Source organism: Vanessa tameamea, chromosome 14 (genome assembly GCF_037043105.1).
Source record: "Vanessa tameamea isolate UH-Manoa-2023 chromosome 14, ilVanTame1 primary haplotype, whole genome shotgun sequence".
Taxonomy (NCBI): Eukaryota; Metazoa; Arthropoda; class Insecta; order Lepidoptera; family Nymphalidae; genus Vanessa; species Vanessa tameamea.
The window spans coordinates 3,591,751-3,606,652 of record NC_087322.1 but is presented as its reverse complement, the minus strand read 5'-3'; the positions used below and the strand labels follow the sequence as shown (position 1 = coordinate 3,606,652).

Genomic DNA, 14,902 nt, shown 5'->3' with positions numbered 1-14,902 from the left:
CAGAGTGGTTGTGCCAGGCAGAAAATATCTTAAAAATTGCGCTGTTGTGGGTTTTTGGATATCTAGGTGGTACGGGTGAAACTTGGAATTTTGACGAGATGTCCGAAGGTGAAATTCAGCAGCCGGGATTAATCCAAACAATTCCTCGGAACATTCCCCGTGAAAAATTCGGTAGAAGATGCAGAGTGATCCAACATCTCTACGCAAAGCCAAAGGATCAAGCAGATCGGAAAGGGCTTGATCGTCGATAATTCGAGCTGCTGTGGGTTGGATACCTATTCCAATGGAACTAGAAATAAAGATAAAACAAACTTAGATTTACGAATTTCAAGCTATTTGCTAATAACTCAGCTAGCTATATTGTGCCAAGAGTTTATGATTAAAATGTCTTTATTTATCTCATCATCTCTCAGCTGAAATACGTTCACTGCTGGACATAGGCCTCCCCCAAAGATCGCCACAACGACCGGTCTTGTGCAGCTCACAACCAGCGACTTCCCGCGACCTTCACCAGGTCGTCGGACCACCTTGTAATATAACTATTACACTTAGTTAAGTGTAATAATTAGTGGATATAGGTAGTTACCCTATTTATATCCATTTTAATTTTACTTCCAATAATATTTCGTCGATGTTAAAAATGCAATTTTTTCGTAAATGCATAGTGAATACTATAGATTAATCAAGCTCTCGGCCAATAATATCGCGTCAATTTGCTGTCAAATGTTTATTTGGCTTTTCTCCTATTATGGTTGGAATAGAATATAGAACGTAATACGAAATAATTTTAAACAAGGAAAGGTAATACATACATTGTACAACAGTAATATACATTGTGGAAAATGAAAATGCAGTAGTGAAATATCAAAACTTGAGTGATGCTCCTTTTTCATAGTAAACGTAATAAACAGAAAAACTTAATAAATATATATATATATTTTAACCTACATGACATTAGCATTGTAAATCATAATTGGAAATAAATACGCAAAGTACCTTTTGATTTAGTTTTTTGCTGAGATATCTTTAAAATGTTCTTTTTTTTTAATTTACATGTTAAGGAATTTTCAGTAACAAATACTAAGGGAGCCTTCGGCTTATTAAATCGAGTATCTTGTTAAACAATGACTAAATATTATTAAGAGAAAACCGCCATGTGCTTTCGTTGTAACTTATTAGACGCCCGTAGTGTTTCGTGCATAATCAGAGGTTTACCTTCTTCATTGTAATCAAACGCACGTGCATTTCAATGCCAACGTCCGGATGAATTTTACGAGGGCTTTCTCTATCCTCACGACGATTACCGTTCACCTATTTTCCAAGCAAAAGACAAACCAAATAAGGACACTAAGCGGCTGCCAAAACTGAACAAGAAAATAAATCCTGAATTTGATCTCTGTCCACATTCCAAGAAGACAGGCCACATCTTATGAAATTGCTCATTACCAGATCAACAGGTTTGTTTTAATTTAGTGTGTTTTACACGGTCATATTGCTACCCGTTGCCCAAGTTCTTTACCAACGCATAGTAAACCATATGTCGATTCTAATAGCAACATTAAAGAAATAAAATTAGTGCACAATTATAACGAGATTTACAAAAAGGTTGTAAGTAAACAGATTTTCTTAATCTTCTTCTTAAATCATATATCGATACGGAAAGTCAAATGAAGCTCTCTACGACGAAATCTACTGACGCTAAACGCTATACCGTCATGTACTATCCTAAAAGGCTCTTCCTAATAAGCCGAGGTGTGGTAGATTTTAATCTGGAAATATATAACATTATAGGTTAGCGCATACTGAACAACAAATAGTAATTCTTTGTTTTTGGTTCTACTTTATTTTTGACTGACAGGACCAACATACTCTTGGAAGCTGCATAGTGCACACACACTCACCCATTCAAATGTATTTAAGATTTTGTTGTTTGTCTTTTTATAAATGGATATTTGTATAAATTGACTACAATTTATTTATACTAATATTATAATGCAAAAGTAACTTTGTATTTCACGGTTAAACTACTGAACTGAATTTGATGAAATTTGGTATGAAGACAGCTTGAAGTCGAAAGGATATAAGTTTTTTTTAAGTCTAACACATGACGCCCAATCTCTCAAATGGTAATGTGTATATATAACATTGTTGTTTTACTCTTTAATAACTACTAAAACGAAAGGCAATGCCTTTCGTTAGATAAATATTTTTAAAATATTTTTAGAAATATATCCAAAGTTATAGTATTATATATTTATGGTATTATACATATATATCCAGGACAGGAAAAATCATCCTTCCAAATGAATGTGCGATTTAAAATTAAGAAACGAATGCTTCTCTTGTGAGCAAATAATACGTATGCAGAAAATTGGCACAAAAATATAATCAACCATTTTCAAAAGAAACATTTTTTTTCATTTCTTCTCACATTTTCAAGCACACTTTTCAAGCAAAAACGAAATAAACATGGTATTAGTACTATTTTGTAAAAATAAAAAAATCTATCTGCTTATATATTCGGCTGCCTACTTCAGAGCTATAAATTGCTAAGTTATAAGATAAATACTTATAAATATATAGGTAAATATTAAAAAATGCAACATGGGCAGTTTGTATATAATTTATTGTTTATTCATTACAGTAATTTTGTACAATGTTGTCTGCGCTCAAAAAAATAAAATGCAATATGTATATTTTGCCTTATTTAAACGTTACAGGATTATTATTTAAAAAATATATATATAGACTGACAATACCAACATGCACTGTTTAATATTATTTAATTCAACATTTTTATAGATAATTTTGGGATGAAAATAAATGAATAATTATGGCGATACAGAAAATAGTTTAAAAAGGTTAACAATTTCATTATTGCACTTAATTCTTTTGAACGACAAACGATAGTATAAGGTAAAGTTAAATTTATCAAGTTTTTGCGATGTTTTCACACAAAGAAAACTTACACAAGAGATTTACTTTAATTAAGTTACAATTCTAAATAGTATCAATAACTGCCTAATTTTTTAAATGCACACCAACCTGGCAGTGACGATTTATTATTAGGTCAAACCTTAATTGAAATGCAATAAAAAATTATTATTTGAAATATATTTTGTAAGCTGGAATATGTTGAGATTAGTGTACGAGTTAAAAACTGAATTTTATTTATTTGTAAAAATTACTATTTAGACCAGACACTTTTAAATACTTGCAGTACAAAATAATCATAAAACAAGATTAGCTAAATAAATGATTTAATGTAAATGATAAAATATTATATTGTGCTATTTTGTTGTTCATTAACAAGTCCTGTCATAATTGTTCTAATGCTAGATTGCGATTTTTAAAAAAAATATATACAAATTATAGACTATGTCAAATAATCTGTCAATTTTGTTTTAAATTCCACATCCTAGCATGTGCCATTTTCAAGGCAAGAGCAATTAATACTTTACATAAACATGCATGATATTAAAATGCCCCATAAAAAGTCAAAGTAGAAATTTTTCGTTGTTTTATTTTTTGTGTATATTTTTTTAAGGATTTTTTTTATTTTTTTGTATTTTTTTTAAATATATATTTTCGCTTTTTGTTTTTTTATACAATTTTTTAAAATTAATATCTTTTGAGACACTATTATATATAAACAGTTTTCTTAGAGAATATTCATTTTTTATATTATTTATTGTACTTTTAATATTCAGCGCGGCAAAGTGCCTCTTACATAAAATCAATATAAAACTTATTTTAACAATGCTTATATAATTGCCAGGCGAAAATGTCTAATGCATGGGGTAAGAAGCGTTTAGAGGGCTGTAGAATTAAGAAAAAAATTAAAAGCAATAAATAAATGTAAGTACATACTTTTAGATTTACAATTAATTATCGGAAAAAGCAAACGTATAATACTCTATATTAAATTTAAGATTTTATTTATTTATAACTCATGGTTTAAAAAAAGATAAAATAGTTATATAAAACAATATTTCATCTAGTCTGTATAACTGTATGACTGTTTCAACACGGTTGGTGTACATCTTAACAACATTTCATAAAGAATTCCTATATGCTAAGATATAACAATTGTACAATCTTTTCGTTTATTTTAAAGATATGCCTCACTTATAATTAACCTCAATATAGGAATTCTGAGGTGGAAGCCTATATAAGTGACTATATTAATGTCAAAAATGTAGCTTAGTTGGCTTAGCTTTATGTATACTGTAAGGCAACACAACAAATTAGCACCATAACTTTCGTTACATTACTTCTAGCTAACTTTTTAACATTAAAAAAACATGCATTTAGCAGAATTTACGAAAAGTAGCACCCTTTTTTGATAAAATGACTGAATGTTTTAACTGCTACAAGATGGCTGCAATATTAGTTATGTGACAATATCTAAATAATATTTTGATGGTAATGGAATGTTTTCTCAAGGTCTTGAACATATTTGAACGAATCCAATGAAGCAATTTTTTTAATATCGATATTTAAAGAATGATACAGCCCTACGCAACGCGATGTTATACAAATTCAACACACCGATGCACCGCCAAGCTTAAAACTAAACACAGATTATACATAAAGTTCAGTTTTTTTTTTGCTATTTACTCTTTACTCGCCATATGTATACTATTTACATAAACTCAATCGTAAAACATTTGAATATTTTTTGTTTCTCTCCATCCTCACTATACACATAATAAATAACTTATAAATAAACAATATAAATATTAAAAACGAATAGGACGCATGGACGCAGCACCGTTTTATTATATATACATGTATATAAAATGTCATTGGGAAATGCATTTGCAGTTATTGTCTCAAAACAACCAGCGTGTTGTGTTTATTAGCCGTTAACAAGTCGATCAGTCGTGTTGAATACAATCAACAGGAGACAAAGTTTTTATTATGGTAACATTTTCAAACAGTTATTTGTGAACTCTATAATTTTGTAACTAATATTTCTTTATAAGTATTTAAGGTTACTTCAGATTTAAGCTCTAACTTATGAGTAAATTGTGATGGCCTTTTCAAATAAATATGGCCGTTCCTATCCCTATTTCACTGGACCACATGACACTATGGGGTTCAAACATATTTTCATAGTGGCATCTGTTTATGTATAAATAAATATAAAATATGGTACTATTTAACAATATCGACTTAACATTATTAGTGGCTAACATAGTGGAGATAACAGCAAGGTTAGGAACTAAATTTAACTGTTGTTTTAATAACTAAGGACTTTTAATCGACTAGGTATTATTAACATGTTATCACTGCGGCTAAACTTTCAGTCTAAATATGTACTTTATTAAAACATTTAAGTGATTATAGTATATATTTATTTAGAGTGTAATTTAGCTGCACTGATGTTATTATCTATGTTTCTGTTCCCGAGTACTAGCTTTTTGATGGGAGAGACTTGTACAATTATCTCGAATTTCTTCGAACACATGTCTAAGTACTATGCTATATCTATGTAATATTTACATGGGAATCAGTCGCATATCACAGCCCGTGAGGTTAATTATTTATTGTTTTGTTTTTACTGGCTCTATTTGGGACTGTATCCTATATTATTTATCATATAGCACTTACTAGAGTCATGCTTCAATATATATTTCACTATTTTTGTTTAAAAATATATCATATAAACACAGAAGATTTTGGTTCCTATCGCGTCTTTGTATAATCTAAGGCTCTCATTAAACGGCCTTTAGCTATATTTACATCCAAAGTCGCTCTAATCGCATCGGTCCTTATAGCATAATAAATACAGCCTCTATATCGATCACTGTTCCCTAATAATGGCACGAGAATTTTTAACATCACTTTGGTGTGGAGGAAACTTAGGGTAGTTAAGATAATTATGTTCCAGTTGCACAGCACTAGGTCACTTCCCAGAGGGCCGTGGGCCAGCCGCGCCCCGACACATTACACGCACGCCACGGCGCGCCACTACACGCACGGACACTGCACGCACGACTCTGCACGCTGCTGCTCGCACGACTCTGCACGCTGCTGCACGCACGGCGCGGGCGCGCTCGGTATCATCGCTGCGGCCACGCGTCCTGCAGGCGTAGGCCGGCGCTCAGTCGCGCGTAGCTCTCGCGGAAAGTGGTTACTATTTTCTCGAAAGTCTCCGGGTCGTATACTGACCGAGCAGTGTTAGTTAAGTCGAATGGTTCTGAAAGAATGTTTTTATAGATATTGTAATGAAAAAATATATAAGGTGCTTGCGGCAGATGTTTTGTATTTATTTATTTATTATTTATTATTATTTTTTATTTATAGATAATTGTAAATCATAGGAGGATCTTTCTTTCTTGTTGCCGGAAATAAGAATAAAAAAAACTGCCAATTATTGCAGGACAGATGTATCCCAGTGATTTAGAAGTAAGCTATCAATTACTTGGAAGCACACTTGAATAGTTATGTCACAGATTCAGAATGGATGTAATGTAAATATAATGTCATATAATGTACCAGTTCGGAAGGCAAATTCTAAGGAACCAGAATATAAAACCAGCAATAGTAGTCAACTACATGATAATTTTATACTATTCAAGGTGCTGTGGCTAAAGACGGCAATATTATTCGAGCGAAACGCAAATTGGAGCACTGATATGTTATATCCCCTTCAAATAGTTTTAATGTAAAGTCATCGACAGGCGCGTTTCAATCTGAGGTGCAGGGGCTACAAAAACCCTAGCGACGCGTCGCGGACGCCTCGCTGATTAATGCCAAGTCTTGGACCACAGGAATTCGACCAATATAATATTCTTCGAGGGGGTGGAAATATCGCTAGAACACTGCAAGCACCCGGACGCTTGTAGTGTTGATGACGGGACTGGTCACCGTGCCTGCTTAGTGACAAAGAGCGCGCGTACCTTCCACACAGAGCAGTTTCCAGTGCGAGGGGTCGGCGTGCGGCGCCAGCGCGGCGCGCGCGCGGCACTCCCACACCGGCACGCGCCGCGCCGCGCGCACCGACACCGCCATCTGCTCGTACCTGCACAGACCGCGCGGCCTCTAAGCATTATATATATATTGGACAACATCACATACATTACTCTGATCCCTATATAAGTAGCTAAAGCACTTGTGTTATGGAAAATTAGAAGTAAAGACGGTACCACAAAAACCCAGACCCAAGACAACATAGAAAAGTAATTAACTTTTTCTACATCGACTCGGCCGGGAATCGAACCCGGGACCTCGAAGTGGCGTACCCATGAAAACCGGTGTACACACTACTCGACCACGGAGGTCGTCATTATCTGTCGTCACGTTCAATATAAAACACACCTAAATGTGTTTGATGAAAACTCACTATTGACGTGCATGAGCATGAGTATGAGTAGTGATCGATTAATTATTATTCTTTGGGACTTACTCAACTGAGTCAATTTCAATATAAAATATAAGTCATCTCAGTCGCGACTCGTAGTCATAGATCATATAGGAAAAGAACGTGAACACTAACGGGAACTCCGCGTAGTACTTGAGCATTTGCAGAAAGAGCTCGGCGAGCGTGCAGCGGTTGTGCGGCCGCGGACGAGCCGCCTCGCCCGCGCGCGGGAGCACCGCCGGACTCGTGCCACCTGACCGCAAGCAAATTATAGAGGACGTCGGGTCGAGTCGATAATCGGACGTACCGATCGACTGGGGGTGTACTCACACTGCAGGAAGTGCAGCACCATGAGCGTGAGCGCGTAGGAGGAGAGCGTGCGCCGGCGCGCGTCGTTGATGCGGTGCGCGCGCGCCCACAGCTTCGTGATCGCCACGAGCGGCCGGACGCGCCAGTCCACTGATAAACGGTTAACATGTGATAATTGATATGAAAACGACAAAACAACAATTTTTGTTTTGTTTTTTAATTCTGTACGATTTAATAGAATTTGTAATTATTATAGGCATAGATAACATTACACTAGATCAATTGATAATAATTGGAAGTGAGAGTTACAATGTCAATACTTACACAGGATAGATTTACATGTTACGGATAAAATTTTTTTGAAGAACTAAGTGCACTCACTTCTAGAATAGCAATAGAGGAGGTTTGTGTTGCGGATGCCAACCACATTGTTACAGTTCAAGTCGACTTGAAGCCCATTACGTTCGTCGCGAAACTTCAAAATTGGCACTTTGGCCTGGATTAATTCCGCACCTGTAAAAATATACAACATGATCCTGATCAGTAACGATCCGGATCCGGATTCACAGATAAAAACGTATCTGTCTTGTCATAGTCTGATTGTAACAGAAAACCAGTACTACTTTCTATGATTTAAAAGTAATATGTTTAAGTATTTTTTCAACTTACCAGGATCAAAGCTTTTGATATAATTGAGAATATAGTTGAGATGTAACAGAGCATGCGCTCTCGGTTCCAAATCGGCTAACGCACGTACGTACAGGCAAAGGTCCATATCTGACGAGTCTAACCCGAAACCGGACATCGTTGATCCTACCACGTATAAGCCGTAGCGGGGAAATATTGACTGTTAAAGAAAAAATATTTCATTGTTAGTGATATAGACGTATCAGAAACTATATTACATGTAATGGAAATTGTATACCTTAATAGTAATGTAAAGATATCTCCATAAATTCATTTTCTTTCGGAATGTCTCCTCCGTCTGCTGAGATTTAACGAATTTGTCCCAAATCTCCTGTGACAAAGTGTCCCATTTTGATCCTGCCGAGTTCATAAGCGACATATAATTTTTTACTTACTCTTTTTATTTTGACGGATATAAAGACTCAAAAAGGGAAACGTAGAAAAAAAAAAACTTTTGAAGTGTAAAATTGAAAACAATAGTTTAGTGATTCTTTACGTATCCAGAAAGTTCATACATATTTTTATATCTCGTTTCGTAACTGTTCTTAGCATCCGTTACTTTATATTAACTCAATTTTATTTTAAATCACTGTTTCCGTTCTTCTATTGAAATGATAATTGTCCTGACCTCTATCATTTTGCTCACCTGGACCGGCGAACCAACCGATAACTTGTTAGTATTCTTATATATACTTGTTAGGATTATTTTGCTAAACAGTAAGACGTGTTTTGGAGGTCAACTTCTATACGAATTCTATTGAAAGGAATGCGTGCTCACAAGCTAGTCTTTATATACTGACGAAATTTTCATTAATAAACAGTCATACTTTTACGAAGACACTTACCGTTCAGGAGGTCATCCGGTGTAAATTTCACCTGGAATGGGTATGCCGCACTCAGATACCGCTCCGGTGCGATTCGACGTTGTCGCTGTTCACGCCGACCTCGGCCGCGCCACTCGCGGGAGACCGTACCGACTTCACGATCACGACTACCTTCACCTGAAATAGCTTCTTTGATTTTTAAATGGTCCTTTTATTTGTGACGATATGCAGTGATATGATATCGACTAACATGGAAAAATCCTATCATGTATAACATTTTAAATTTCATATTATATCCAAATCATTATTATTAAAAATAATCACACAGTACAAAAGTATCACAATAAAGAATAAGACGCATTCAAATATTGTTTTTTTTTTAAATGCAAAATTATTTTATCTGTATTTTATTTTAATCTTTGTTAGCTGACATTATCTTAAGCCTTTTCATTTTAGTGCTATGTTGGACGATTTAAAGTAACAACGAATCGACGAAGTAAATATCCAGATATATAAATGATCACTAATCGTAGTTGTTCTAATAGTTTCAGTTGCATTTTACTAATTCATTATGATTGTGCGCAGCAATAGCAAACCTTTTTTGCCCATAGATTTTTAGCCAAATATGTTATTTACATTTATGGAATAAAAGCTTAGATATACATATGAATCATGGATTGCGAATGTAATATCTAATATTATAAATGCGAAAATGTATATCTGTCTGTCTGTTATTCTTTAACAGCCATACCATTGAACCGAATTTATTCATGACACCTGACGACCAACCACTTAATCACGAGCGAAGGCGCTGGCGACAACTATATCACATATTTTCATTAAAATTTTGGTTGCGAACAATTTTTCACGTGAAAAACACAGTAAATTCGTTACTTTGAAATATATATGATTACTATTGAAATAGTGATGATATTTGACAAAATATCTACTCTATAATGAGAGCTACGATCTGTATAAATGTTTACAAACAATATAAACAAAAATTGTTTTTTAATTTAAGCATTTTCTTGTTACGTATATTCTTACTTTACTTCTGAAAACAAGCATCATTCACTTATATATTGCATCAGTCACATATATTTTAATGATACATTTGATAGCAATCTTTCAGCCTTATGTTTCTATATATATTTTGTACTATACGAGTATATGTACTTAAATTTCTTAATCGCGGCCAGGGAAAATGTGTTTATTTGTGTCCTTATCTAATACCAAACAAAACACCTTTACACATCCACAAAATTTTTTTTCATCGCTTCAGATATATTTGTTAAAAGCACGTGTATTTTTATCACTTTTAACGATTGTTTTTATGCAATTAACTTAAATATTTCAATTTGTGTGTGTGTGTGTGTAAATTCTAAATAATTCCAAATGTGGCAATTTTTATACAAGCCCATCTTGATCCAGGGTTCAGGGGTGCATTACCCGGGTGCCTCGCGTTACGGATGATGGTCAAATCGTGGGCGCTTGTTGCGCTGCTGGTCAATTTTATTACATTTTTAAGCTTAAGTGCGTGTAACTGTGTATAATCACACTACTATAGTTGAGACAATCGATATAAAGCATTAGGATACTAATCAATTATTTATTCTGTGCATATTGTCTATAGGTTTTATTTTTAATTGTGTAGAAAATAGCATAACATACATATGAATCATAACAAATTGCTGAAATAATTATAATATATTGGCTATAATTTATATACTTTTGATATATTATTTTGAAAATAAATCGAAATTATAATTGAAGCTTAATATTGTGCTTGGTTTATATAACTTTTTTTTTCAAAAATAGTATTTCTATATATCTGCTTGTTTATGTAGTGCTTACAGAAACAATTAACAAGACATTTTGATGGGTAAAACAGCGTTCAAATCACACTGAATTGTATTTTAATGGAAACAATATTTTTTAACAAATAGTATGTCAAATATTAGAAATCTATATTTACGATTTTTCCAATAGAATATATTAATAAGAGATTGAACTTTATACAGTATTTTTTTGTTTGAGCAACTGATAAATATTTGGCTCACAATCCCTTTATTAATCTCGTGAAAACTACTAATCCGGCATAAAGGCTCTTAGGACGTTACGGCCTCTGCGATTGTGCCCAGTCAATAAAATCATATATATTTAAATACATATGTATAATCTAGCTGCCTGTCACGACTTCGTATCGACTCGCCCGTACTATGCTAATGTGTCAACAAGTACAACGTACAGCACGTGGTTATTTAAATATAATATATTTCTAAAGCTACTGCTTCGAATTGTATAGTGCAAAAACCAATATATATCTACATAAAATGATTTTATTATATTACCTGTTTTGATCAAAACCAAAAATGTGAAACTTGTGACAATTAATTAAATTAAAGATACGTTAATGTACCTAATCTCATTTTTCTCAGGATACAAATGGTTAGTGTGAGTTATCTATCTAAAATAAATATGCCGACGCTGATTTTTATGTAAATATTTTCCAGAACTACAAAACTACAGAACTACAAAAACAAATTTTATACGCATCTATTACAGTTTTAATAGGGTTCGCTTCGAAAATGACTAACATAATCAGCCTGTAAATTTCCCACTGCTGGGCTAAGGCCTCCTCTCCCGTTGAGGAGAAGGTATGGAGCATATTCCACCACGCTGCTCCAATGCTGGTTGGTGGTATATACATGTGGCAGAATTTCGTTGAAATTAGACACATGCAGGTTTCCTCACGATGTTTTCCTTCACCGCCGAGCACGAGATGAATTATAAACACAAATTAAGCACATGAAAATTCAGTGGTGCCTGCCTGGGTTTCATCTACTAAATCAAACAATTTTTTTCTCGTCATATTAAACTATTGGTATCTTAAAGAAATATGAAACATATTAACGTACTATTTAGCCTATATCTGTCAAATATTAACTTTAAAATAAAATAGAATGAAAGTTCCATATCAATTAGTAGTTTTTGCGCGAAATCGGAATAAACATACAAAACTTTAACTCAATCTATACAACTAATATTATGAAGTATTAGTACGTGAATCGCATTCTCAGCCCCTAAGTTTGTTTTGACTTGTAAAAAATTTTATGTATTAATTGTTATTAGACTCTTTATTGAAGAATAAGTTATAAAATGTTACGCGATGACCCGACGGAGCGAAGCAGTAACTATGAACTAACATATACTATCATGACAAAGTAACCCGGGCTGGGTTAGTTAGTAAGCGAGAACAAGGACAGGGGACTCGGAGGCGCGGTGATTTTGGAAGCGGTTTATTGTTGTTTTGTAAAATAATGTATAGCCATCAAAATGAACATGCTTTATGTGACATCTATTATTTTGAAGTTAATGTTTTTTTGTTATTCCACATTTAAGTATTTATTTAGTTAGAGTTGTGATTTCGTCATGATAGACTTTAATCCAAATTGAATGAGTGTAAAACTGCGTACCACAGCTAGTACGGTTATTATACATTATCGTGACTATTTAAAACTTTACAGGCAATTACATAACAGTATTATTTACGCAGTGACGTAAATATTTACGTTGTACTTGTAAAAAATGCGACAAACTGAACGTCACTAGAAACATCTTACGTCGTGACGAACGAGTTAAAGTTGACGAGTTTGTTCGTTAAAGACTGGAACGAAAATTAATTTTATAATTTACTATAATATTACACAGAAACAGTCTACAAAATACGACGGACAATAATTGTTATTATTAATAAAATATTTTATACAATCTTGTTTCCATTAAACATCTTAAAGTATCAGCCTGTTATATGACCCCCCCCCCCCTCCCTGGATCTAATTAAGCTCAGCATTCTGTGTTATTAGGTGTTCATAAGAGAAGAGAAAGAAGAGAGAGAGAGGACGGTATGAGTTTACTTACGACATTCTTCTACACCCTCAATCTCAAAATGTATTTATAAGACAAATTATAAAAGAAATAATTAATAAAGAGTTGTTATTAAGAGTTTCAGTTCTGATCTGTCTACAGAGTTCAATCCCATTTTGAGTAAATAGTACTTAATAATTAAGTAAATATTTATACCAAATATTAATAAATGTTGACATAGTAATATAACATAGACATAGAATCAAAACATAGCTTTAAATAATAACCACATATCTCGGGGGGCGATTAGGTCAGCTAAGTTATGATTTTATACATATTATTTGTTTCACATAATCAGACAGCATGCTTGCTTATTAATATAATAATAAATAAGTTGCTATTTTCTTTTGATAATATTATATTATAAAAATATTCTCTTCTTCAAGTAAACAAGCATAGAGTAATTATGCTTGTTTACTTAGCTAGTAATATATTATACATTTCAAAATATTTAGTTTCATAAATGTAATTCTTTACTTATAATTTAAATTTAACATTATGGGACACATAATCACCTTTTTAATAGATTGTTTAAATATATAAAATAGCAGATGAACTATGACTCAGAACACATAAATGCTACTTTGAACCAAATCCACTATTATAAATTTAATGTCCATACACTATAACTTTGAGAATTATAAAAATATAACTGACAAGTTTTGATACATATAATCATAATTGAAAAGATTTTGGTATATTATTTGTCACTTGTTTAAAATTAAAATAAATAATAGTCTCATATATTAAATGAGGGTATTTACTAAAATTATGACATTCTGCTATTCCAATGAATATCTTATTGTTTGAATGCACTATTTCACTGAAAGTAATTTACAGAAAATAAAAATCAACATACCTTTATCACTTGATTTATTTGAGCCAGAAGCATTACTGGAAAGGCTGGAGTCATCAGAATCATACCCAAAAGCAGTGTTATCTGTCTTAGGAGGCTGGCGTTCCTTACGAGGTTGCCATCGCCTTGGCGTGCCGTGTCCAGGAGAGCCCCCTCCTCGAGAACCTAAGCCACCCATCACTTGCAGCATTTCTAGAGGATAATGCCGTGGAGTCTGTCTCTCTACGTGACCTGGTATCATGTATATTCCTGGACCTTCGAACCCACCGTTCCCATGATATACTATAGGTGCACCTTCATTCATATTGCCTCGACGTCTGCCGGCATAAAGAAAATAATTAATATAATTAATCTGGGCAGGCCACCCTTAAATCATATATTTCAGTACCAACCTTTGCTCCGACCGCTAAAATTGATGACGTCTATTATCTTCAATCGATTATTGTGTCATTATACACGTAATTTTTAAAGCGACGTCGAAATTTAATTTTCTTCTTATTTACTACACCACCGAAATTCGAGACGATCCGTCAAACGTCTTTTCTTGATATGTCGATGGCTGATGTCGCTAATAATATCGAAGATTGTTCAACGTGCTTGTCTCTGAGCTCCCTCTTTGCGAACAGATCGAGCATTTATTATTTCGACGCCGGCTATAATAAATCTACCCACGAATTCGAAAGTAAATCTATAAATTAATGAAAAAATCCGCCATGACTTAAGGAAGCAAAACTAGCGACATCTGACACCCGCCAGCGAAGTCTACACGTGATACACTTTTTTTTAAATTCAAATACTGAGTTTCGACCTATTCCATTGTCTGCCAGCAATAGATTTTTTTTTTTAAATATTTTTTATAGCTATAAAAGCTATAAAAATTATTAAAAGGCACAAAACGAAAGAAAACCACGTTGAAATTGATCAATAAGC

At 33.5% G+C, this 14,902-nt stretch overlaps 1 protein-coding gene across 2 annotated transcripts; it reads right to left on the bottom strand.

Moving 5' to 3' along the window:
• Positions 1 to 2,607: 2,607 nt before the first annotated feature.
• LOC113398699 (poly(A) RNA polymerase gld-2 homolog A-like) lies at positions 2,608 to 14,744 on the bottom strand. 2 transcript variants are annotated; one of them, XM_026637572.2, is made up of 10 exons: positions 14,365 to 14,744; positions 13,976 to 14,289; positions 9,211 to 9,375; positions 8,604 to 8,722; positions 8,348 to 8,525; positions 8,060 to 8,191; positions 7,700 to 7,828; positions 7,505 to 7,622; positions 6,909 to 7,030; positions 2,608 to 6,205 (listed from the first exon to the last, which is right to left on the bottom strand). In XM_026637572.2, the coding sequence occupies exons 2-10, from the start codon at positions 14,274 to 14,276 to the stop codon at positions 6,069 to 6,071; spliced, it is 1,401 nt and encodes a 466-aa protein (XP_026493357.1). In that variant the 5' UTR covers positions 14,277 to 14,289; positions 14,365 to 14,744; the 3' UTR covers positions 2,608 to 6,068. The 2 variants fall into 2 exon arrangements, with proteins under 2 accessions (XP_026493357.1, XP_026493358.1); XM_026637573.2 differs by having other exon boundaries at positions 9,211 to 9,366; positions 14,365 to 14,743.
• Positions 14,745 to 14,902: the final 158 nt, after the last annotated feature.